Source organism: Rattus norvegicus, chromosome 19 (genome assembly GCF_021556685.1).
Source record: "Rattus norvegicus strain SHRSP/BbbUtx chromosome 19, alternate assembly SHRSP_T2T, whole genome shotgun sequence".
NCBI classification, from domain to species: domain Eukaryota; kingdom Metazoa; phylum Chordata; class Mammalia; order Rodentia; family Muridae; genus Rattus; species Rattus norvegicus.
Window position 1 is genome coordinate 45,359,900 of NC_141552.1, and position 26,988 is coordinate 45,386,887.

At 44.4% G+C, this 26,988-nt stretch overlaps 1 protein-coding gene and 1 long non-coding RNA gene across 15 annotated transcripts in view; one reads left to right on the forward strand and one right to left on the reverse strand.

Moving 5' to 3' along the window:
- Nucleotides 1–7,872, reverse strand: part of LOC120098594 (uncharacterized) — a 37,436-nt gene extending 29,564 nt beyond the window's left edge. For 4 of the 10 annotated variants that reach the window (XR_015644101.1, XR_015644099.1, XR_015644093.1 and 1 more), the window contains exons 1-2: nt 7,500–7,872; nt 3,913–4,057 (exon numbers count right to left, since the gene is read on the reverse strand). This is a non-coding gene — a long non-coding RNA (uncharacterized LOC120098594). Of the gene's footprint in view, nt 1–3,912; nt 4,058–7,188 lie in introns of all 10 variants that reach the window. The other 6 variants (XR_015644095.1, XR_015644091.1, XR_015644096.1 and 3 more) reach the window with 5 other exon arrangements.
- The window catches only part of Ednra (endothelin receptor type A), a 108,119-nt gene continuing 88,148 nt past the window's right edge, over nt 7,018–26,988 (forward strand). For 4 of the 5 annotated variants that reach the window (XR_015643282.1, XR_015643281.1, XM_087593855.1 and 1 more), the window contains exons 1-2: nt 7,018–7,367; nt 10,946–11,421. Coding sequence is in view for 3 of the 5 variants with exons in the window: in XM_087593855.1 (XP_087449981.1) it covers nt 11,002–11,421 (420 nt within the window). In the remaining 2 variants the exon portion in view is untranslated. 5 annotated transcript variants of the gene reach the window in all.

Here is a 26,988-nt window from a genome sequence, read left to right on the forward strand (position 1 = left end):
GCCCTCAAGACTACACTGAGCTCTAATTATCTGCAAGAAGCTTGTCTCCAAGTACATCAGATCAAGTGGTAAGAGACCGACAGATGAATGACAGGAGACACAAAAACTCAAGCCATAACTTCCTGCCTCTTGTCCCTAAAAACCTGTGTCTTTCTCACATTAAAATTTCCTTATTCCTAACAAGCTCATTTAATAGAAAGTTGAAGGTCCAAAGTCACTTAAATATCATCTAAGTCAGAGTTAAATGAGACCAAAAGAACAACTGGTCTTGGGGCAAATTCCTGTGTAGCTGGCTCCCTGTAAAGCCAGACTAGCTACATGCTTCCAAAACACAGCCCTACAGAGGCGCAGAACAAGCTCCTGTCCAAAAGGAAGAGACCCCCAAAAGGGGAGGAGATGACAGAGTCCAAGTACGAACGGTAGTGAGGAGAATCCCAACGGATCTTAAGCTAAGGCATCTAACTTTGGTTTCATTCTTTGTCTTCCAGGCCTTCTTTCCTGGCAGTGTGACCTCAACCCTGCTGGAGGTGTTGGGTCCCTGAGGCAGCAGAGGCCTGCTCAGATCAAGAGGCAATCTCATCCCAGTCGTTGACAATAAGAGGCTCACAGACTTCCTTGGGCCTGTGGGGACAGCAGCGTCTCTGACTTGATTAATGGTCTCTGCATCACCTTAGGGTCCTTCCTCCCTTCCCTTGACAATAAATAACTCACAGTGGCTGCTTGAATAGCTCTACTGTCCTTCCTTCGGTGCCACCCGTTAGCTTGGGACTTGTCTTATGTGTGTCCTTGGTAGTTCTTTGCCCCCTCTTGCTTTTTACAACTCACATTGCTTTGTCTACACTCTGGGAATGAAAATACTAAATATTCTATAAAATATGAAACTATTCTCCTACATACAAAGACAAGATTTTAACATTTAATACATTTCAGGGTGGCTATATGCATCTATGTAAATGCCACGTGAGCAGAGGTCAGAGGACAATTTCTCAGACACCTTCTGATTTGTTTGTTTGTTTATTTGTTTGTTGAGATGGAGTCATTCACTGGCCTGGAACCACCAGTAGGCTAGGTTAGTTGGCAAAAAGCCCCAGAGATTTCCTGATCTCTAACTTCCCACCCAGCCTTAGGACAAATGCCTGTCAACCCATCTGGTGTTTTTCTTTACTTTACTTTTCTTTTCTTTTTTTCTTAGTTCTTCTTTTTAAAACATGTGTTCTCTGGGGCTATAACTCAGATTCTTTTCCTTTCAGCGCATTGCTGACTGTGCTGTCTTCCCAGCCCCAAACTAGTAAATTCCTAACACTATCTAATACTGATTTCAAGTGTCCAAAACAAATGAAAAGGATGACCTTTAGAGTTGGTTTTCTAAACCTGGACCTAATCCAAGACAATGCAAACGCCCTGATCCTGTCCAGTTGTCCATCCTGAAATCTCTTTAATATGGGGTGGGATGAAGAAGGGACTCCCATGGGCTGGCTTGCCTGTGGTCCTGGCTACAGTCACACCTTCAGGCTGCTTGCTTCCTCATGTTATTTGCTTCTCCTGTGGCCTCTTCGCTCTCTTTTCTGGAAACAGACGCTAAAGTCTTGATCATACTCAAGTTAGCCACTTCTGGAGTGTACTGTCAGAAGACACTCAGCATCTGGTTTCCCATTGTAAGTGATGCTAAGGCTAGAGCTTTCTCAGCTCTCTGATGACATGGTCAACAGCAACTGAGCTACATCGTGCATTAAATACTTTTTGATGGGGTATCCTGGGGGATTGGGAAACTGGGTACAGCATTGTTGACAAACGAAAACACCTCTGAATTGTCAGCAAGCCATCCATAGTCATGCACTTTGGAATATAGTTCACCCTAAAACACCACAGTTTTGAATTGCATGTACCCTCTTGTAAGTGAAATTTGAGTTTCTTTACCTAAGAACATGCTGGAAATTTTCTAAATATGAAAAAGGTATGTCATAAATGCACAGAAATAAGTAGAAAATGGCCTGGCTTGTCATGCACTATCATAAAGGACACATGAATGGTTTAAGAAGTTAAAATTTAAATAAAAATACATGCAAACACCAATAGACTGTGCATAGTGTCTTTGGCCACAGGATGCTTGAAACTATGGTTTAACTGTCATGCATTTTGTATTAGCATAAAAACTTAAATGTGTCACTTATTGTTGGGTGACAAGAGTGGCCAAGGTCTGCTTAAAACCTGTGTTATGCTGGTCATCTCCTGTGAACAGTTGTTTCCAATAAACTATGAATGAAGTAAAAGTGGCCTGTCCTGGTTTGTACACATTTTCAGCATATATTAAACACATGAAATGAAAAATAATTGTTCTGTTATTGGCTAGACTCCTGATCAACAGCAGGCTAGTCATGGCTGAATGCTAGAGAATTTATTGGGCAGCTAGAGCAGAAAGTGACCTGGGACAGCTAAACATCAGCCTGGGTGTTATCACATCCTGATCTGAGCTCCAACACAGGTCAGCACCCGGTATCACACCAATCAGCATGATAGACTCAACTGCCATCTAACCTTCAAAGCTGGGAACGCCTCACAGCAGGACAGAGAGGGAATGTTAGTGGCATCTGGTCATGCCAGGGACAAGAATATCATCATAAGGGTTTGGGAGCAGAGAAAAAAAGGTTTATATACGAAACAGATATGTTTTTATCAACGGGTGTGTTGCCAAGGAAGATATATTTAGACAACAGACCTCTATATGGGAGGAGAGCAGCCAGGGGCAGCTTCCTTGTGCAGGAGATGAGGTAAAGATAGAGTGCTGTGGAATGGGAAGGAGTCTGTGGGGGCAGCAATGTTACAAGCCCTGGTGGAGTCCCTGCTTAAGACAGCATACAAGCCGTCTATACCCATCATGCACTCTAATCATGCCCTGGGGGTCCTCCACATGATTAATTGTACAACTGGCAGAATTGTGAAGAGAAATAGGAGAAGCTCCAGAGTTAGGCCTTACTCCAAGCCACTTTACACATGGTGATCCCCGATGGGCAAGGGCCTTGCACCCTTTCTATACAGAGAGAAGTGAGGTGAGTGTTCATGCTGAAGGAGACAGGGTAGCCAGGATGAATCAATATGATGACATAGATGATGGTTTCATCAGGCCTTTCTCGCTGGACAAGACTAGCCTACACTGCAGTGAAGACCATGGGGAAATTCAAGAAGAGACCCAAGGTTAGCAGCCATCGCAATGTCCCTTGCTAATGCTGCAAACTTCAATAAGGGCCCAGATTCCAAAGTTCAAAGAGGAAGAAACAGTTCATCCCCAACTGAGAGTTCATCTGCTCTTGGGCATACAAGGGCTTCCTGTAGGAAAGTATGGGGTCAAGAACTTGAGGCAGTGTGCACTGCGGGGCAGCAGGGGAAGATGAACTCTGCTCACTTTCTTTTGATTCAGTCCTGGCTCTCACTCACCTATATATAGACAGTACTGCACAGAGAATGATACCGCCACATTTAGGACACCCTCTAGACACGCCCAGAGGTAGGTTTCCATGGTGATCTAGTCAGGTTGACTTTTCTAGTCAGGTTGTTTCCTCCTGGCAAACCAGGCATAGTATAAATTATCGCTTTAACCTCCTCAAGTGCACAGTTCATGAACACTAAGTATGTCACCATTGCTGTGTAGCTCCCACCACCGAATCCCAGAGCCTTGGTATCACCCAAACTAAGCCTCTTAAATGCATAAAACAGTCAGCCCCCTGCCACCATGCTTTTCCCACAGGGCAGTCAGCGAAGAGCACCTTTCCTTCATGAAGTTGCTTCTCGAATTTGGTCACAGCAATGAAAAAGATAACTGAACGGGAATCTGTGTCCAATTCCCAAGTTGTTTGAGCATCAATCATATTTGCTTTTGAAAATAAAGCACTTACTGGATAATTCTAAACAACTAACCTCAAGCCAACGGTGCTGCCGTCCTGCTCCACACATGGCTCAGATGAACACCGGGCTAACAGTTGTCAGCCTCTCGCCTACACATTTCCCTTCTTCCCTTCCTTTCTCTTTGTGGTTCTCTGAATCCTTCCTGCTCTCGTTCCTGCTGAAAAAAAGAAAAAGGAAAAAAGAAAAGATCAGTGCATACTTTTATTCTCAGAAAACGCTGAGACTCTGGTGTTTTACTGTGGACTGAGTTTGAGGATCCTGGAAGTTTAGCAAGTGTGAGATGGATTTGCAGACCTGAACTGTGAAGTAAACTTACGTGAATATGTGCCTTAGGAAACATGAACAGTTGGCTCGTAAGTGCTGTCTTGGGTATGTCTTAATCTACGGTTGTTTATTAAATCAATATGATTCCCTGCCCGGCAGAGTCACCGTAAGTGCCATGGCAGAAACGCTCACTGAACAAGCAGATGAAGGCAGAAGGAAGGAAAGTTTCCCTGAAGTCTAGAAAACTATCAAGCCCGAATGTACCTTCCAGGGAAAACAAAGAACTTTTAAAAGTTAAACTCAGAAAATTTGGCAATATATACTAATTGGCTACCCTTAGGAAGTACTAAACAGGGAGCACGGAGGAGGAAGCAAGAATATTGTCATGCTACAGGGAGGAGGAAGCTGGCAGACGTTAATTTAACCAAAAAGATTAATTAAAGTTCACTGGGGCCATGGCCCTCAATGTAAAACAGAGAAAAGAAGCTACACTTACAGCCACAAGGAGAGTCTATGGGGTCAGGGCTATGAGAGGTAGGGCTAAGCTTTCTAGCTGCAGGTCTGTTTGGGGGCTTCCAAAAGCACGTTTATTTGGATATGAAGGTCTTTCTTAGTCAACTCACTTTATACATAAACAGAACACACAGCAATTCTGGCTTTTATATGTAAATGAGATTTGTTACCTCCTGGCAAACCAGGCATAGTATAAATTATCGCTTTAACCTTCTCAAGTGCACAGTTCATGGACACTAAGTATGTCACCATTGCTGAGTAGCTCCCACCACCGAATCCCAGAGCCTTGGTATCACCCGAACTAAGCCTCTTAAATGCATAGAACAGGAAGTCCCCTTCTCCAAGTCTGAGAGTCACTAGTTTACCTTCTCTATGGTTTTGACTATTCTAGGTCCCTTTTGTAAATGTGATCATGGCATTCAATTAAAACAAACAAGCAAACAACAGCCACAGAACAACACAGAAACACATTTGAAATGGACTCACTCAAGCTGAAGTCCATGTCATTAAGCAGAAACTAAGCTGTTATCTGACCTTTTGGGGAATCAGTTAAATATCATGGGCTCATAAGATAGCTCAGTGGGTGAAGTCATTTGCACTTGAGCCTTCCACCCAACTTCCCAAGGTCGCCTTTCACCCCCACACAATCACATAAATAAACACATTTCCCAAATAGGCCAGTTTGCTGGAATCCTTTCTCTCTATATATATTTAATACAAACACTCGCCTGAAGTAACTTGATGTTAACCAAGCATGCACCTTCCTGCTGATCTGTCTCTTGGGCCCAACCTTAGAAAGAGCACAGCCTCTCTCTGGCTATAACACCAACCTTGTCTGCCCATTTTATAGACCTATGCTGGAGTGGCCCCTTGGTAATTTTGGGCGTAATTATTTGGGGAGCATCGCTGGCCTCCCACTGCTGTTGCCCACAGTAGACAGGAGCTTGCCTCTTGTTATCTTAGCTTATTTTCTAGCTTCATTTATGTTTAAATAGTGAACGTCCTAAGGAGTATGAAAGAGAAACGTTTAGTGCTTAGTCCACATGACAGTGGGATCAGCAAGAGGTGGGGGAACCTAGGGGTGTAAAGAAGATGAGGCTGACAGACATGCTCAGTTATACAGACGGTGCACTGTATGTCACCAGGGAGCAGGGCCTGAGACCCCGTACATTTCACAAACCAAGTTATGATCAGTCTTCTGGAAGGAGGCAGTAACTTTCCTTCCTGGAAAATAATGTGGCCAAGCTGTCGCCACAAAAGCTAACCCCTTCGGAGCAGACTGAGACGATTATTGTGGGTCCTTCCTGGAGAAACTCTGAATAAGCACCAGATTAGTGGACAGGGTAATGCCTGCCCCAACAGTACTAGGAGAATATTAAAATCCTTTCCACTGGGGTGTTCTGCTGATTGCTGTGACAGTTTTACAAAAAGGCCCCTGACAGTGGCGTCTCTGTGCCCTCCCCCTTTAATCAGGGATCAGTGGCTAACAGAATTGAGCAGAAGCTCCTCTGTCTCACTATCTGGACCAAGCCTTAAGTAGGTGGCATTTTCTATTTCCTCTCTTTTGGGATTTTTGTTCTTGGAATCTGGCCACCACACTGTGCGGGAGCTATTGCTAAAACCCATCCCTAGGGAAGATAAGTCCTATCTCCCTCTTCTCCGAGATGTCCCAAGAACAAACAGGTTCAATTCCACTGTAGATACTGTGGGGAAACAATGAGCCTCTTGGGCATCCATACAGTCAAGCCTCCTTCCCCAGGAGCCCTGGTGTTGGGCCCTTATCTCTCCTCCCACTCCCCCATCTTATCATACAAACTTAACACAGTCCGTGATAAAGACACTCTCTTCTGAAAGGTATCCCCATTGTCATTTCAACTTTCGGACATGATTATTTCTTGGAGCACAACCTAGAACTTTCCACAGACCCCCCAGCTCCCCTGTGTGCCTTGGGTTAAGGCTTTGTTATCCTGCAGGGCACACTTGAGCTAAAGACCTGTCCACCTGGATTCTTTAATTTCCTCTAAAGTGAAGAGTACTAACAAGCTAAGCAAAGTTGATAGGGGACAAAGGAGACATAGCCCTTGTTCCCTGGCTTCCCCTGCTCATCAAACTCTCCCGTACTCACTGCTCAAGTGTCTTGAATTTCTTCCTAAAACTCTACACAACCTTGTGTCTGGTCTGTTATTCTATACTTTTCAAACCTACCCATCCTAGACTAACCCCCAGCTTCATCTCAGGAAGGAAATAGTTAAAGATCCCTGCCCTTCAGGGCCTGGCGGGGGCAGCAGCATCGCAGCTTGGTGGCTGCTCCCTGGAGGGCAGGCGGGATAGCGCTCCTGCAGTTCGGTCCCAGAGTAGAGAAGGTCTGGGAGTCTGGAGCCTAAGGAGGATCGCGGGAGGCGTGTTCCTCCAGAGTTTGCTTTTCCTTGGGAGCCTCGCGCCCACACCCATCCCCTCTGGTCTGGCAGCTGTGTCTAAAGAGGTGGGGAGCCTCTCTCTGATCCAACGGACCATCGCAGGAGCTTGCAGGCTGAGCGAGATCTCCTCTAGAGAAGCCGGGCCGTCCTGGGAAGTTTCCTCCAGCCGAGACTGGGCTGCAGCCCTGGTCGCGCGCCACCCTCGAACTCCAGCTCAGGCTCCGTCTGGCTCCGGCGCGGACCTGGCGCTGTCTGCGTCCGAGGAGCTCTAAGGTCGGTGCAAGCCTTTCCTTCTGAGAACCAGGGCTGAGACTAGGGGCAGGGTTGCCACCCGGGGAACCGACTGGGAGGAACAGGGGTGTCGCGCAGCGCCGGCGAAACACAGCAGCGGGGCCTGGCACCTACCTGCCCGGGCGCCCAGTGTGAGGCGCTTTCCTGGGAGAAGAGCGCTGGGGGAGGGGGGTGGACACCAGACACGACGATTGAGCTTTGACTCGGATTTTTAGGAAAGGGGAGCCTAGAAGTTCGCCCAGGGAATGTCTTTTTCTCCACAGGCAGGCAAGAGCTTTCAAGAGCATCCACACCCAGGGCGCTTGCTCCAAAGCCTCCTGGTGAAGTTGGTCTTTTCTAATTCCGCACCCTGGGTGTGCGTAGGCTACTGTGAAGAACCGACTTCTGTGTACCCCTCCTCACACCACGATGGCAGCTGGGGTTGGAAATCTGCCTGTTGTTGGAGGTCTGGGCGGTTTGCTCTGGGCTGCCCTGTCCTTTAAAGGGCACTTGTTGCCTTTCATGTGCAGAACACTGGGACTGTTTGTAGATAAGCCACCTCTGATTACACCACCCTAATGGCCTCACCTCTGCAGACCCCAGGCGAAGGTATATTAAAGTCAGAGGGTGCCCCCAAGGAGAGTGGGATAATTTGTCTTATCCAGAGAGCAAAAGCACAGAGAACTCGAGAAAAAGTTCTTAGTTTAATACACAACACACACACACACACACACACACACACACACACACACACACACACACACTTGTAGTTGTTTCTGGTTTCCTCACAACCACCAACTCATCTGTTTTTTAAAGCTGGGCTAACTGAAACACTTCAGCAACCACATCACATAAATTACCTGACTTAAACTGTGCAGTTTGGGTGCTGTTGGAATTTCCAAATTCCTAATGGCAAGTGAACATTTGTCCTGAGAATCTGATACATCAAATAAAGCACTGAGGGGTCAGCTTTGTGTACCACCAAACTCTAGGCCCACAAAAGGAAAAAGGCTGAATCCGTAGACATGTCCTTCTGGTCCGCATGCGAGTTGCTTCTCCAGAGCTCTGGCTGACTACAGCAGACAATGCCTGTCGAAACTTAACTAGAATACACTGAAATGAGCTACAGATCCGTCCCTGGGAAAGCATGTACTCGAAAGAGGTTTCTTTTATTTGGTTTTGTGTTTTTTCACTCTGTGGCAATATGGCATCCACATGTTTTTGACAGATGTCCCTTAGATGTGGTGAGCTGACAGAGGTGTCAAGAGAAATGAGTTCTTGGTAGTGTCTTTGTTGGGGGAAAGGAAGGAAGGAAGGAAGGAAGGAAGGAAGGAAGGAAGGAAGGAAGGAAAGAGGGGAGGAAGGAAGGAAGGGAAGGAGGTTTTAAAGGTAGCTGGCTCACACCATGGTAAGAAGCCATGGTTGAAACTTTCTCAGTGCCTGTAGCAATCAGCTGATCCAGGAAAACAGCAAACTCATGTGAGGACCACTGAGCTCTACACGAGTCGTACAGTGGCTGTGACAGCCAAGTGGTTCATGAAGTCCCCTCCTGGATGATTCTAATAGAGGTCATAAAGCTATTTTGTTTATGGAAAAGGCCTCTGTCTCTCATTTTAAAGAAAACTATTACTAAATATTCTATTCCCACTGGGGAACTGGGAACCGTTAATCACAAAGCAATCAGGAAATTAAAAGAATTGTGCCTCCTGTCACTATCCGAAGAGGCAGATTGTAATGAGCTTTGTGCTTGGCATTCTGGTCTCCATCAGGGAAAGGAAATGATGTTATTTTGCAGGCCTACTAATGATTCAGCCAGCTGCTCTAGACTGTAAGAGATGGGAGAGGAAATCCATAACTACTAACAATTAAGGGTGAATGGTAGGCCCATCACTTTGAAATCACGGCAGCAAACGAATGCTTACGACCCATCTAGAAGATAGGGTGATGGTCCAGCCACCTTTGGGCTGTGTAACCACAGTCACTTCACTTATTCAAGACTCCTTCTCTAGTGCTGTAGACGTTGATTCTGTCTGTATAAATGGTGATGCTGAAGTCAAGAACCAGTTGGTGCCTGTGAGAGGCAATGTGTAAAAGGCTATGGCTGTTTCGGGAAGGCAAAAGCATGAGGGACCTCCAGCTAGTGTTCCCTGATACTTCCTATAGCATGTTGCCATGTCTTATTTGGTCCACCTATTGACTAAGCCTAAACTTAAAAATGTCCCGTGACAACTCTCACAATTCCTAAATGTGGTCAGCCTTGAACAGACTCAAAAACATGAGTCTTAAAATGTAGGATTAGGTATATATATATATATATATGCCATAGACACACAGACCACTGTCCATGAATGAAGTTACCTAAGTATAAGAGGAGAAATCTAGATTTGCTGTGCACCAGGGACCACTGGCCCTTCAAAAGTGATAAAACCTGTGAATGCCAAGTAGTCTTTGATAGTACCTGAACGCCCCTCCCAATCTCCTGCCTCCTCTAAATTCTGGAGACATCTTCAGCGTGTTGTTGGTGCAAATAAAGCACAGAAATGAGAGAGGCAGGACAGTTTAGTGGTTAAAGCTCAGGTCTGGAGTCAGATCAAGCTGCCTCAGAGTTGTGGATTCGTCTCCACCTTTGACCTTCATGAGCTACTGGGCCTTCCTCTCAGCTTCCCGTCCTCCTGAAGGACCTGTGGATGGCTTGTTGGTATCATTACACTAGTCAGCAGTAGGACATGGTGTATTTTGGCCCAGTGCCTGTCCTATCCTAGCTAGATAGGATGCTTGCAAGATACTAAGAAGTCAGATAGCCTTTGGCAAACCAAAAAGTGTGACAGCCTGGGAAAACCTGTCATGCACAGGACACCATTGACAAGTATCATGGTGGTTTCTGATGGATAGAAGTGGGGGCTTTAAAATATGTGGATTGTGCAGATTAGTCATCAAGGGTTTCAAACTAAATCTCTTCTCTTCAACAGTGATCAGTGATCTTTTCTTTTCTCTGTGGTTCTGGGGATGGAGCAAGTGTGAGTACGCCTAGCAAAGCAAGTGCCACTCCTGCAGGCTTTCGGTTATTTCACATCTAGTTAGAACTTGGAATGTTAGATGTAGTTATGGTACTAAGCGGACATATGGCTTTAAATGAACCCTTTAATGCTTTAGACAGCATGGCTGTCCCGTTCCTGCCATGTGGAACCCAGCATCCACTGGGGGATGCTGAATTTTTAGAATTAGATTCTTGTATTTTTGTGCCTCAGTCTGAAGCAATGTTTCTTCTTTTACCACAAAGTTTTCTGTCTCGTGCCTGAAAGATTTGGGCTCTCATTAGCGTGAATAAAGAGGGAAAAAAGGTTGCTATTTTTAAAGAAAGCTGAAATATCTTTATTCAATTATGGTCTATACAGATACAGCTGTGGAAACAGCCAGGGTTGGGAGATTTCTTGCTACAATAGATTTTTGGCCTTTTCTATTTTGATCTGATTGGCCTATATTTTCATTAAATCAGTAAACATTCATTAACTACAATCTTTTGGGACAGCTAGATTTTGTAGCAAAAAATAATAATAATTTTCCTACTTTTTTTCTTCCAGGGGAAGGAAAGGTGTGAGACCAACATAACAGGACGTTTCTTCAGATCCACATTAAGATGGGTGTCCTTTGCTTTCTGGCGTCCTTTTGGCTGGCCCTGGTGGGAGGCGCAATCGCTGACAATGCTGAGAGATACAGTGCTAATCTAAGCAGCCACGTGGAGGACTTCACCCCTTTTCCAGGGACAGAGTTCAACTTTCTGGGCACCACCCTTCAACCCCCTAATTTGGCCCTGCCTAGCAATGGCTCAATGCATGGCTATTGTCCACAGCAGACAAAAATCACGACGGCTTTCAAATATATCAACACTGTGATATCCTGTACCATTTTCATCGTGGGAATGGTGGGGAACGCCACTCTCCTAAGAATCATTTACCAAAACAAGTGTATGAGGAACGGCCCCAATGCGCTCATAGCCAGCCTGGCCCTTGGAGACCTTATCTACGTGGTCATTGATCTCCCCATCAATGTGTTTAAGGTAGGAAACTCCTGAGGGCTTGTCTGGCGCTCCACTGTGCTCTGACTGGGAGGTTTACTTCTGCTGTCTTTCAGCTCAGACGGTTTAAGAGTTTTACTGTTGTGTATTAGACTATTTTCCAATTTGGCTGTTAATGGAACAGTATTTCAAGGATGATCCCAGTATTTCGGGATGGCCTGAAAAGTAGGTTCCCAGGCCAGCGCTCAGCTTGCAGGCTCTGTGGGAAGGCTTGGGGCAACGCATGACTGAAAATTGTTGAGATGCTTAGGATGAGATGTACAAAGCTCTCAAAGAATGTAAGGTAATATGCACACAATTTCAGTTACCTTCCCGTGAGGTGCTGTTCAAAGTAGATCTCCACAGCAGAACTGAAAGCTGCTGTTTCAGTCTGAGTCTCTGGGTGAATGATTGAAGCACAAGGACTTGCTGGCTTCCCTCAGTGTGGGTGACTTGGAGATAACAAAATCCATCTACAGCAGGCCAGGATTGAAACACTAACCAAAACCATTCAAAATAGGTCTGATAACCCCTTCCCTCTTCAAGCTGTAATGTGGGCCCAGCCCTGAGCTAAGCCATAGGGCCCTAAAGACAATGAAGAAAAGTTGGTGTTTTCATGGGAAAAGACAAGTGTTGAAATGCTGGGATTGCCTTAGAGACTCTTTTAAACAAAATAAACCAAATCCAATGGGAACAAAATATTCCATATTTGCTGTAGTCGTTGTGAAGGGGAAAATCCCTGTACAAAAAAATTTAAGTACAGTAAAAGTCAAACAAAATTGGCACGTGTGTGTGCCACATTTTAAGAAATGTCTTCATCCTAAACCTGAAATTGCGTTTTTCAGGTTTCTCTCCTCCACACTCCCCTCTTCCTCCTCCTCCCTCCTGCTCTTCCTCCTCCTCCTCCTCCTCTTTTCTCCTCTCCCCCCTTTCTCCTCCCCCGTTCCCTCTCCCTCCTTTTTCTCTTCTTTCTCCCCTTCCTTTTCTTCCCCCTACCTCCTCTAGCCTGAAGTCAGGCTCCTCCCCTTCCTCCTCCCCATCCTTTTCTTTCTCTTCCTCTCCCTCTTTCTTTTCCTCCTCCTTTGCCACAGGAACAAATTTTCTAGGTCAGTAGTTCCCAATCTACGGGTCTTGGGGTCTCACATCATATCCTGCATATCAGATGCTTCTGTTACAATTCATTGGAGTAGCAAAGCCATATATATGTATACATACATATATATATATGTATATATATGAAGTAGCAACAAAATAATGTTATGGTTAGAGTCAGCACAACGTAAGAATTAAAGGGTCGCAGTGTTAGGAAGGTTGAGAACCTCTGTTGTCACTAACACCATTCTGAAATACTATTTTAAACAACTTTTTGCCAATTAAATTATGAGACACAGAGTAGCCTGGAGTAGCCTCCCCCGTTTCTAGCAGATATACTTAAATCATAGTGAAATCACATGAAGCTGTCATAGGCACCAACGTTCTAGCACTAAGATGAGAGTAATGAGTTTTGTTGTTTTGTTTTTTGTCTCTCTATGTAGTTCTGGTTCTCCTGGAGCTCCCTATGTAGACAGGGCTGGCTTTGAACTCACAGAAATCATCTTGCCTCTGCCTCCTGAGTGATGGGATTAAAGGCATGCACCACCACACATGGCTGATAATTTTTTGAATGTTAAAAAATCTTTTGAAATCATACCATACACCCTTTGGAAAGCTAGAGAAAGTAGACAATGAGTTATCAAGAGACAACACAGTATGTCTTTCCTTAGAATAAGTATGAATGCACAGGATTTCAGTTAGAACATAAAAACAGAATTTTGGAACCAAACTATGAAGCAGAATTGGAAATGCTTAATTAATTTAAAATGTTTAGCATACTCTTTAAATTTCACTTTTTTCTCTTAAAAAGTCCTTAATTTTCCATTTATGAGTTATCATAAGTGGTTTTTATGGCTTTTGGTCAAAATATGACTCTTTAGTTTCAATTGGTTATTATTATTAATTCTTGATTATCCTCGCTTAGGCACTGGTTAACTGACTCATCTTTGTTCAAGAGAATCACTGACCATCTCTGAACAAACTCCCTGCCTCTGTTCAACTGAAGCATCCTCTGTACATTCAGGCTGTGCCACGCAGTTTCTTGTCAAACCAATAGGTACAGCTGCTGGGGAGAGAGAGGGGTGAGGGTCGAGGAGGATGGGGTGGGAGTGGGAGTGAGGGGGTGAGGTGGGCTGGGAACAAGGGGATGGGATGGGGGGAGTGAGGTGGATGGGGTGGGAGTGAGGGGGGATGGGGTGGGGGTGGGAACAAGGGGGCAGGGGATAGGGATGGGAGTGAGGGGGATGGGGTGGGAGTGAAGTGGAATGGGGTGGGGTGGGAGTGAGGTGGGATGGGGTGGGGGTGGGAGTGAGGGGAGATGGGGTGGGGGTGGGAACAAGGGGGCTGGGGGTAGGGATGGGAGTGAGGGGGATGGAGATGGGGTGGGAGTGAAGTGGAATGGGGTGGGGTGGGAGTGAGGTGGAATGGGGTGGGGTGGGAGTAGGGATGGGAGTGAGGGGGATGGTGTGGGAGAGATGAGGGGGCTGGTTATCTTTGAGTCACTCCTGCTGATCATCACTGTAAGTTTTATTTCTACTCCATGGTTGAGTCACGTTAGCTGAGAGCCTTCTGAGTATTGAGGAAATCCAAATATAATTTAGGGTGCTTTCAAACAGATTGAACACATAGGATGTCGGACAGACTTCCATACATGGTGACCCAAGTCCGTAGTACTTCACTTTGGAGACTCTCATGAGTGATTTAACTTGTTATAATCCAAAGTAACGTGGACATTCAATCATGGTACTTTTATATCATATCACTATAGTAGTTCACTTCCTGGTTTTAAATGTCATGTGAGCCACTGGACCAATATGAGTTTTAGAAATCAAACCTTTTAAACTATTTAAGTATTAAGTAATTGTCTCAGTCCTCTTTAGAGGAGAGGAAGCAGCATCTTTCTGAGCTCCGACGCCACAGCAAAGAAGAGTCATCTCCCTGTTTGCCTGCCACACAGGCACATTCTGCCTTAGGTCAGAATACATGACCTCTGGCTGCTCCTCTACCAGGCTAGTCAGGAGAAATCCTGCCAGACATTGTGAGGCCAGGCCCCTGCTGCCCTTCCCCATGCTGCCTCAAGATCCCAAGGCATTCAGTTTTCTCCCATATCAGAGCTGGATGCCTGTAGCCACATCTAGTTCACTAGGTCAACACTGTCTGTCTCACTCAATCGTGTTTACGTAGCCAAGAAAGCAGCGTACGGATATCACTGAGGTTGGATCCCTGAACTCTTCATCACTCACTATCGAAGAATGATATTGAGAGAAGAATCCCTGACAGACCTGCCAGTCTCTTTAAATAGATGAGTTTTTCAGGGCTGGGGATATGGCTCTGTAGACAAAGTGCCCGGACCTGTGTTCACATCCCAGCACATGAGCAAGAAGCCAGGCATGGCAGTATATGTCTATAATCTCTGTGAGGTAGAGATGGGTGGATCCTGGGCACTCAGTGGTCAGTCAGTCAACCCCCCAAAAACCTGTGAAGTTCAGTAAAAGAAAAAGAATTAGATATTCAACTGAGGAAGACGACATAACAACCTTTGATCTTCCCTCGTACCTGTTATGGGCAAGCTCACCTACGTACACTCATATATGCATATCACACACACACACACACACACACACACACTCACACACACACTCACACACACACAGTCACACTCAAACACATATATGCACACACATACACTATTCTGTTTAGCAGTTACATCAGATATATTTTTGACCCAACGACCACGTTTCATTTATTTAATTAAAATCTATTTATTTAATAGATTTATTTAAGTTGTAGGATTCTTTAAATGCTTTCCATCACTTAAAAGTGAGCCAAATACTCTTAGAACATCAGTTTCACTATATCTATTTAAGGTAGGGACCATGCACATATGGGGTAATCAACGTGTCTTCCTCCAGGAAACACGTGCTGCAAACCCATGTCCCTCAAAGTCTCCTGCACCTGCCCTACCATCCAGTCAAGGCCCAGCTGCCTCACAGAACCCACACACAAGAGTGGGAGGCCACAGTAACTGCCTTCCAGGAAGAAAGAACCTTGTGTAAATCTTCTTTGATAAATATGTTATGTTTTGTTCTTATGACTTTCAATCCAACATCCCGCTTGTGGTGCACCAGAAAGTTTCTTCTGCAGAAATCTGATATAGCTAAGATCACAGCCTGCTTTGAGGCACCAATCCTTAGTTGAAGGCTATCGCTTGAATGAAGGCTGTCTAGTTCTTGGGCTGGAAAGATGGCTCAGTGGTTATAGCACTTAAGAGGACCTGCGTTTGGTCTGCAGCACTGACGTAGCAGTTCACAGCCTGCAGTTCCATCCAGGGGTCCAGCCCCTGCTTCTGACCTCTGCTGGTTCCTGCATACACATGGTGTGCCTAAATTCACTCCGGCGCACAGACACATATATGTAAAAATTCACAAATACATCTTTAAAAAATACTTTGTTTCTGTCAAAATATACCTGCAAACACTGCCCTTAGTAGCACTTGACTACTGTTTGGTCTTACTTGGTACTGAGAATAAATGGGTTGTAAATAGGTTGGTCCCCTTCAGTCGAGTCTTAGTCGAAAGGAGATCATAGGTTTTCTGTGAGGAATTCATCCGTGAACTAGGCTCTCTATCTACAAGTACTGTCTGAACACAGTATCTTAAGTCCATCCTCCCTCAGTTACTGTCAACCGAGTCGGTTATGTACCCGGCCCTAAGGTGTTTTGGGCAGAGTCCAGATACACACAAGTGGGTAGTCTGGAGGCTGTGTAATGACGTCCTGTGAGTTAAGTCAGCCTCAGCTGAGTCAGCTGGAGCAATGTAAGGAAGAAAGAGAGGCTACGTGGTTGCTGTCTGTTGCCATGGTGCCTCTCGGTCTCCCTTCGGGATTGTACAGGAGTGTCCCACCAAGCGCCACATAGCCGAGCTGCTTCCCTCCATGCTGGCCATGTGTGGCCCTGGTGGCTTCGCATGGTCTGTGGACATGAAAGAGGCCGCTGCACGCTGGAGCTTAAAGCTTCCTAACCGTTCTCACTCTTTCCAGAGTTCCTCCCACAATATCGCCTTGGCTTTGCTCTACATCACTTCTTCAGTAAGACAGTGAATTCACATTTGTGCTACTGAACCCCGTGTTCAGCTGTCAAGGCCCCCCGGACTCTGACTGACCATACATTCCCTGCTTATTAACATGCATGTACAGAGAGAAAGAGAGAGAGAGAGATCATATATATCATACATCATAATATATATGTTTCACATGCACGCATATGTGCACACACATACATATATATACATATACATATATATCAGTGAACCTGACCCCAAATAGTTTCTGTCAAGACATTTAAAGATCTTAAATGAAAAGCCGGGTTCAGTCTGGGGTGGACATGTGGCATCAGGAAGAAATAAATTAAAGACGTTGAGAGAAATGAATGGCTCCAGACCTTGCTTGCACACACTCACCCATGAGTGACAAGAGAAAAATCACAAAATCTAACAAACGCGAGCAGATGGAACACAGAAAGCAGACGAGCGCCAGGCACCCTCTGGGTTTCCAGACACATGTGGGCCTTGCAAGTGGCAGCGCTGAGGGACATCTATGTCATACTTCATCAAAGGACAACTCTAATTTTTAGTTGCTCAAAAATCAGATAATATCATAATTGAAGAGCAGACTAATAAATCTCGGTAGAGAGCTCGGCTGCTCTTCTGCCTGAACGGGCACACAGCCACACTGGGGACCCTGGACATGGATTCAGTTTGTCAGAAAAATAATGGTCTAATATTCCAAATTCAGGAAATAAAATTTGGCCAAGTACACTCAGAGTGTTCACAAAGCATTTGCATCTTAGAAACACGGAATGTAATGATTTTTATTCTTTAATTACATCTGAGATTATATTTACATCAGGTAGTATAGCCTGTCAGGATATAAGTTATTATTTGAAATAAAGTAAAAACCTCAAAAGTGAGGTTTGTGGGTGGGCTAAAGCTTGGCAGTGTGCAGTTTCTGGATAATAATTTACCCAGATGTTCACGCAGATGTTCCCAGAAGCCACTGCGCCTTGCCTTTTAAGCAGAAGCACAAATGAGAGAAAACATATGTGTGAGAGAACCTGGGTGAAATCGATGAGAGTTACGGTTGAGAAGAGTCAGAGATGAGCTTGGTGGGACGGGTCCTCCAGTAGCAACAGGCTGAAACTGGGTGTACTCTTCAGATAGTACGATAGATGAAGATCCCCCATTTAGCCCAGAGCAGAGGTAGATGTGTGAGAATCTCAGGGACAGAATACAGTAACTCTGGCGAGTACTGATTCTGTGGTACTCAGTGAACCACCCCCTTACAGAAAGCATCAGCCAGCCGTGAGCAAACACAGTTTCTGTTTGAAATAGCGAGAGGGATTGTGATAAGAAGCCCAGGGCATCTCCAGCAGAGGGTATGAGGAGGATGAGAACAAGAGGTTCTGACCCAAAGCCAGCTGCTCTCCAGATTCACCCAGTCCCTGGCATCTTGTGCTGTGGGACCCAGGGTCCAAATGTCCTTTCCCAGTACAGTCAATCATCGAGACAGCTTGGATATCAAAATAAGTTGTCATAACATATACATCAGCTGCCTCAAACATAGGTGTTCATTAATGCTTGTTCTGAATTGATGTGAGCCTTGACAGTTGAAATTACCTTCTAAACAGATTTCTCTGAGACCTTCAGATGATGATGGTGACTTTGAAAAGATAATAGTGATGGTGGTGGAGATGGTGGTGATAATGATGATGATGATGGTGGTGATGATGAAGATGGTGATGATGATGATAAAGATGGTGATGATGGTGGTGGTGATGATGGGGATGGTGATGGTGGTAATGATGATAGTGGTGGTGGAAATGGTGGTAATGATAAGATGGTGATAATGATGGTGATAATGATGATGATGATGATGATGATGATGATGATGATGATGATGATGATGATAATTTCACCAAAGGATTCTTCATTTATAGACTAGGTACCTGTGGTCTGCACATTTTCAAAGTTAAATTCCCTATGTGGTGTTCATGTTTCCCTTTCACTTCATCTTCCTGCAAATAGAAGCAGTTATTTCCATGTATTCCAGTGGTCATGTTATAAACCGTGAAATCAGCTGCAGAAGCTGTCTCTATTTGTAACAGGGAAAACCATTTCCTTTGGTCAAGATCTCTGTCCCTTGCTGATGTACAATATCCCAGCCATACCTGTCTCCAGTCCAGCTTCTCCCCCTCTACTCCTTTCCCCCTCTTCCCCTCTCCCCCCTCTCCCCCCTCTCCCAGTCCCTCCTCCTCTCCCTCTTTCCCTCTCCCTCTCTCCCTCTCCAGGCTTCTATCTACTTCAACTACCTGTCCTACCCAAGATCTCAAGGTGGTCAATCCATTTCAAATAATGTCCCCTCGTGCCTCTTCTGGGCTTATCACACTGTGTTTCAGGACAGAGCTTAAGCATCTCCTTGTACAGCTGCTCTTCATGACCCAGACTAGGTTTCCTGCCCCCTTCCCTGCATGCTCCCACACCCTCCATTAACCCTGTGGGAACATTTAACACATGTCCACAGTATGCTTGCCAAGATATGTGCTTGCCTGTGAGTTCCTCCAGGCAAATAATACATACATTAATACATACATACATACATACATACATACATACATACATACATACATACATTCAATTAAACAGTTTTTATCCCAGACCTAAAAACAGACTTTCTTACTAAATTTCTTGACTTTCTAACTCTTCTCTGCACTCCTGCAAATCAACCCCATATCTTGGGGCTCATAAATCTGAGAAAACCTTGTGAGAAGCAGGACAGCCCACTCTGACAAGACAGACCCCATCCCTTTGCCTCTGGAAGTGAAGAGTTCTTTTCCTATTGCTCAGGAATTATGCTACATAATTTCCTCTCTCTTTGGGGTTACATATATAATCAGTCCAAGGGTCTTTCCAAAATTACTGTACAATAAGCTTATATAAACTTATATTTAGTTAAACGTATTTGTGAGGTGACTTAGATAAATATATTAAGCCTGCAAGTGATTTAGAATATTAAAATCAACATTCACGAAACATTCCATTTGCTTTTTGGAGAGTAGAGAATGAGTTACATTTCTGGCATTGTGAAGACATGCACATTGCAAAACTCCATCTAAGTGGCTTCTATAAGAATAAATGTACATATGAGATGACAGAGTGATAATTTATTAGCCAATTTCTGCTCGTTGTGAGGAAGTTGCTGTCTGGACAGACTTCAGAACCCTGCCCAGTGCTACCTCCCCTCTGACTGTTCATTTCCTGTGTCTGGGAACCTCATTGCTTTCTCCCATGGTCACATTACATAATTATTCTCACGTGGGTCTGCTCTGCTTAACCCTTGCCATTTGCCAAGCACAGCTCTCCCACCTCAGCCACGGGGGATGGAAGTCATCCACAACTGCAGAACTCTTCCCCTGGCCAAGGAGGGGGAAGATGGTTCCCATTACTGTTGGGAGATGCTGAGAGGGAACCGGAGTCCTGGCTTATGGGAATTCCTCCATCAAAGAGTTCACCTCATTACCAGAGTTTGCTTTATTCCACACTGAACATAAAATACACATGTGGAACCAGTCTAGAAAATAATTTTTCACATAATGTATCATTTGTGGTGTGTCTGAGTGTGTGTGTGTGTGTGTGTGTGTGTGTGTGTGTGTGTGTGTGTGTGTGTCTTGTGGGGGAATCTATAGAGAGTGGTTGTGTGGTATGTGTGAGAGGTTTCTGTGTGTGGTGTGTGTATGTAGGGGGAGGAGTGTGTGTGTGTGTGTGTGTATGTGTATGTGTGTGTCTTGTGGGGGAATCTATAGAGAGTGGTTGTGTGGTATGTGTGAGAGGTTTCTGTGCGTGGTGTGTGTATGTAGGGGGAGGAGTGTGTGTGTGTGTGTGTGTGTGTGTGTGTGTGTGTGCGTGCGCGCGCACGCGCGCTCCACAGTAAAGCCTATGGTCTGGCTTTTTCACTCTGATGCAGCTTGTAGTATAAGCTTACATGCTGCTTATGGTGGTACACTTAGAATGAACTGTGCACCATAAGATAATTGGGAAAACGGAATGTGTGGGCTCTGGAGCTGATGTTAAGACTACGGCAATTAAATGCGGACTATTTTAAGAAATCGCATCAAAAAAGACCTAACATCCTGCCAGGAGTTCTAGGGCTGCTTTCTGGATCTACCATGATCCCTTGGGAGTGATGAGAGTAAGTTTCTCTATCTACAGTTTTGTATTTATCTAGGACTAGTTGTTATAGAGAAACTGTTCTCCTCTGAGAAATTAATTGTAGAAACTAAATGCAATAATAAAACTGAATCCACCGTTCAGTGTAAATTGTTGGCGGCCTTGCAATTAAATTTGAACATCAAAACTCCTCATTTGAGTTTAAAAAGTCTGAGCCTCCCCCCTACTGTGGTCTTTGACTTCAAGAACCAGAATCAGATGCACCCACGAAGTCTTACTATCAATTGCACACATTTCTGTGCAAATTTAGACTCTGAAATCCTTGTTCTCTAGCTTTCTAATTTCTTAAACAACTTACTTCAGAATGAGAGCACAGAGAGTGGCAACAAACCTCAAACTTTTCGTAACTCTTACTCAAAGGTAGGACTTGGGGTAGAGACGTGGCTCAGTGGTTGGCAGTAAAGGCCGCTCTTGCAGATGACATAAGTTTATTCCAGCACCCATATGACAACTCAGAGCCATCTGTAACTCCAGTCCTAGGGGATGCCATGGCCTCCTGTCCTCCTTGGGTGTGCAGGCAAAACACTGCACATAAAGTGAGTAGAGGAGGGGCCATTGAAAACTAAACAGGACTCCAATTAATTCAAGCTTACATTCACAGGCAAATGAGACAATAATTAACCTTTGAGGATTGAGTTTCATTACAGCTTTCTTCCTTACACTTTTCCCATTTGCTATACGATAAAGACATTGGGGGAAATAACAGCAAACAAAACAGATAGCCACTCTCATTTTCCTGGAGCTTAGACATGAGGGAAACAGAAAGGCAGGAGACATAAGTAAATGTGAACATAGGGCAGATGCCGAGAAGTGTAAACTGAGACAGGGGAGAGAGAAGGAAACATTAATTATAAAGTGGGTGAAGGATGGGGCACCTAATAAATCACAGTTGAATGGAAGTTTATCTGGGGAACCAGGGATGTAATTTAGGGAACGTCTTGTCTAGCATACTCGATGGATTTGTCACCAACACCACATTTTTTTTCTTTGGGGGTGTTTTGTTTCCTTGGTTTTGGTGTTTTGTTGTTGTATTATGTTTTGGGGTGGTTGTTTGGGGAGGGAGTTTATTTTTTTTTAAGAAGTTGGGTGGATAAGGAGAGGGAGGGGATCAGGAAGGACTTGGTATAGGGGAAGATAATGATGGAGACATATTTAAATTTAAAATTTGTTTTAAATAATTCAGAGGCCCCAAGACAAGATTGTGCCTAGATAGATGATGATAGATAGATGATAGATAGATGATAGATAGGTAGATAGATAGATGATAGATAGATAGATAGATAGATAGATAGATAGATAGATAGATGATAGGTAGATGATAGATAGGTAGATAGATAGATGATAGGTAGATGATAGATAGGTAGGTAGATAGATAATAGATAGATGGATAGATGATAGGTAGATAAATAGATGATAGATAGTAGATAAATAGATAGATGGATAGATAGATGGATGGATGGATGGATAGATAGATAGATAGATAGATAGATAGATAGATAGATAGATAGATAGATAGAATAAGAAACCATGGAGGCGCACACTCATAATCGTAGCACTTGGGAGGTAGAGGCAGGAGGCCCTGGGGTTTGAGGTCTTTCTCAACTACATGTAGAATTGAAGCCCAGCCTGAACTACATAAGACCCTGTCTCAAAAAATTAAAAAAAAAAAAGACTAAGAAAGGAAAAGAAGCAAACAAGGGAGAGATGGGGGAGGGTGAGAGAGCATGCCTTGCTGACTGTAAGGCAAAAGTATTCATGGTACAGGAAACAGCAAATTCAGAGGCCCCGAGACAAGATTGTGCCTAGAAACTTAAAGGAAAGCAAGGAGGGTCATGATGGCTTAGTGGGAGGCTGGGGTGGTGCTGAGGTGACAGGGACAAGAGACGGCGAGAAGGGAGAGAGGCAGATCACAGCAGCCTAATAGGGGCTGAGCTTATAATGTATTTGTCTAAATCAGGGCAGTTCTGAGTTAAAGGGGACCTGATCAGTAATTACCTATGGATAGATAATAGTCAAAAGTCGGGAGTGACCTTGATAACGTAGGAGAAAAATGGATATTCATCTATCTGCAAGGCCTCGTAAAGCCTGTGGCTTTCCTCTCAGAATGAGCTTGAAAGTTTGAGACAGTATGTGCAGGTGAAGGGTTGGTCAGGCTTGACTTTAACAAGGCCACCCTGCTGCTGTGTTAAGAAGCATCCCCACACTGATATAGGGGAAATGGGCTATCGTGAAAGATAGTACGTGTGCCCCACTTTTTATAGTCACTTCTTTGTATGTTGGTTCGTTTGATCATTTATTGTGCATGGGCACACGTCCTTCTACAAGTGTGGAGGTCAGAGGACAACTTGTGAGAGTCAGTCTCCTTCCACAATGTGGGTTGCAAGGATCAAACTCAGGTTGGCAGGCTTGGCAGCAAGCACCTTTGCCTCATGAGCCATCTTGCAGGCCCAGTGATATTTATCCTGAGAATGACATTGTCTAAAACTTAGTGTTCACTCTCTGTTAGGCTCACTAAGGCAATCTCCCTAGGAACTTAGGACAAGTCACTGTTAGACGACAAAACTGATGCCCAGGATGTTCACGTAAATCACCTTGAGTTCAGGCAACATGCAAGGGGCAGGGTGTTCTCATCCACCTCCTGGAGTGGCAAATGCATCCAGTGCCACCCGCTGTCCCAGAAACACAGCTCCAAAGACAGCAGGGACAGAGGCCACTCATCCTTCCTCTCATGCCCCACTTTTAAACTCTAATGTATTCACTTACCCATTGGTTTCACTGGGAATGGAACCAAGGGCCTCAGATACACCAGGCCTGTGTTCTACCACTGAGCTGCAGTCCACAGCCCCCAACAGTTTAGTTCTCTGTTTAGAATGGAGGTAAGATCCTCTTGAGGAAAATGGGAATGGTGGAGAGATTTAAACCTCTGCAACTGACAGAATAAAATACGGAAAATAAGATATAAATGAGCAGAGGAAAAAAGGTTGAGTTCTTGGATGGATTCTTGCCTAGACACATTCTCGGTGGAAAACCTGTGGCCAAACTAAGAACCAATGTCTTACAATGTTCCGTTCGGCCGTTGGAAGGCCAGGCAACTTGTCCCTAGACACAGTGCGGCAGTATGGGTGTCTGCGGCTCACCCATCATGTCAGCTGAGAAGGAAACACCAGACTGGACTGACAGAACTGAACTCTGTCTGCGCCGACTTCCTTCCCATGAGCTTATGAGATGCTCTGGAACTTAAGGGAAAGTGTAGAAACATTCACAGGCGAAGGGTAGGGAGATGTCTAAACTGATTATTAAAATAAAGTCAAAAGTCCTGAGTTTTAAAGGACTTTTACGTTGTCATGTGATCCCTGTATGCCCTGACACGGTAGTGAGGTGCTCAGGACCCACCTGTGTGCACTGTGTGATGATTGGATCCCATTATCCGGATCCATCATCATTTGCATGTGTTGGCAGCACTCAAAATCCTCTCTACCTGCAACACTTGGAGCCCATGGTTAAATGTCAGCTGCCCTTACTGTGCAACCCAACGTTACAAATTGCTCATTCCCAGCTGCCTCTGTATCCTCTAACTCTGTATGCTCTCCCTTTGGTCCTGTTCTCTTCCCCATTTCCTGGTAACCAATCTTCCGTTCTTGCCTTCATCTGAGATCATCATTTTCCAGATTCTAACATGATAAAACACTGTGCTTACCTGGTCCTAGCTTATTTTACTTAACATTACACCTTTAGTCTATCCATGAACAATCGAGTGAAATTCCCCGTTCTCATGGGGTTTACACATAAAGTATACTGCTATGAAATAGTTCCAGGGAATCAAGTTAACAGACAATTTTATTATTTGCCCCTAATTTTCAAAGTAAAAGTCTTGAGCATGTTTACACTGTCCAAAATCATTGCCTGAATGCATGCCTGTTTTGTAAGTATGGAATGCTGTGCATTGTGTCAGATAATGGAATTTTACAGAATGTACTTAAAAACGAGGACCTGAACCCCGTGAGGTTTTCACCCACAGGAAGAGTTGTGTCTAGAGTTTATTGGCATTTTTCTTTTAAAGGGTCTTTCCCCAACCATTTCCACAGATTTTTTTATTTGCTTATACAAGCCAACCCTATAAAAATTACAGTAGTGTCCCATCAGTTAAGCACCGTAATTCAAGCTAGACATCCTGTAGCAGAATAAATACTGAAAAATAAGCTCGTGATGGCTCTTGGATTCCACAAAGTGAACACTTGCACATCACTATACCCAGGAGAGAATGTTTTCAACTCCCAGACATCCATCCCTCAGTCACCATCCTAACTCTAGAGGAACCTGCTGCCTGGCCTTTAACAGTGTGAGCATGCCCTTGGTGTCCTGTTTCTGTGGATTCCGCTCATGGGACCTATTTTGTGTCTGGCTTCTTCGTCCCAGCATCGTACTCCAGAGCGCCATCCACAGTGTGGCGTTTGGGTGTAGCGCATTCGTTCACATTGTTGGACAGCATTTCATTCTGTGAATAGACACTGAAATGGTTTTCAGCTGTAATGGGAAGTGCTACAGTGTGCATTTTCACACGCACTCTTGTGCACACATATATGCAGTCTGTTGCATGTGTACAGATAGGTATGGACACTTTTAACATAATTCTTCATATTACATTTACATTTTAATTAATAAGTTTGGAGCACTATACCAGAACATGGTATAAAACTACGAATGGGACGCAATTTGCTAAGTAGAATTATTTTTCTGATTCAAAAGCTTAGGTATGCGTGTAGACTATTATAAACCACCCATTACACTTCTTGACCTTTCAAGAAAATCTGTCATTTCTCTCCATCTGGATAATTCCTTAATCAACTCGCACACTGGCTAAGCATCTTCGAAAAGAGAGACACAAAGGGGAGCTGTGGCTTCAAGTTACACAGATTTTCTGTTGATACAAGCAAGAGTTAGAGTTAGAATCCCAGGGGAGTCTTAGAATCTGCTGGTTCATTTGTTTGTTTGAGACAGAGCATCTCTGGGTAGTTGTGTCTAGCCTGGAACTCACTGTGTAGACCAGGCTGTCTTCTCACACCCAGAGATACAACTTCCTCTCCCTCCAAGTACCAGCACTAAGGGCCACCTGGCTTGTTGAACTTCCTGAAATCATAGGACACACAAAAAATTACTCCTTTTTAAATGCAAAACACCGATGAAGCATCTCTCCGAAAACATCTCTTTCTCCCAGAATAATAGATCAGGCTAAACTTTCAAACAGTCAAATGAATCTCAAAATATACAGAAAGAAATAAAGTCTGGCTTCAGTATTCCTCGTTGCTTATTTTACACCAGACAACACTCATTGAGCTGTAAGGCACACAGCGAAGCCCCGATTAAGAGGCACTGGTTACAGATAACGTACTTTCTAGCAGTCAGAACTGGGTTGGTGAGGTTGTCCAGACCATCTCTTTGAGATTATTTTTGTAAAATGGTATGCACCAAGTCTGCCAGTTTCTAGGTAAAATGACTGGGTTTATCTAGGATCTGGTCAATACACCACACTAACACATGATGAATATGGGCGAGAAGATTAGGAGTAGAAACTTTCTAAACTGTAAAAACTTAGCATGAATTGGAAAGAAAAATTCTTTTTTTAACCACCAGTAGAATGTACATCACAGCGTCCCCAAAGCCAACCTCTCAAAATGCTGGCCACATAGTAACTGGAAGTGACCCGAGATCTGTTTAGTCACTGATTTTCTCTCTAAGATTCAATGAGTTTTCAGCAGTTCACCATGTGCTTAGCTGTGTTCAAGTAATTAGGAGAGCCACACACCAGATGGCCAGGTTTTAGGTAGACATCCCTGATTCAGGTAGGGAGAAGAGGAGAATGTTCCTTGACCTTTAGAGTCCCTAAAGCTCTTAAAGGATGAAAAATACCACAGACTTGAAGCACTCCGTATGAAAATCACTATACTTCATATTTTCCAGGTAGACCAATTAAATTATGCAGTCATAATTAAAGAACTGACTTTTCTTCCACCAGTGCTGTAAAGGTCAGGGACTACTTTCAGGGCCGTAAGAAAGCTGGGTGGCGGACAAAGGGTGGGGTGTGGAGGTGCTCATTGTTTAACACTGTGTGCTCATGCATGCATGGAATTCTCTGAGGCCAGTGTTCTCTCTAGGCACAGATCTTTCCAGACCATGTGGAGGGAAGGGAGGGAAGCAGAGT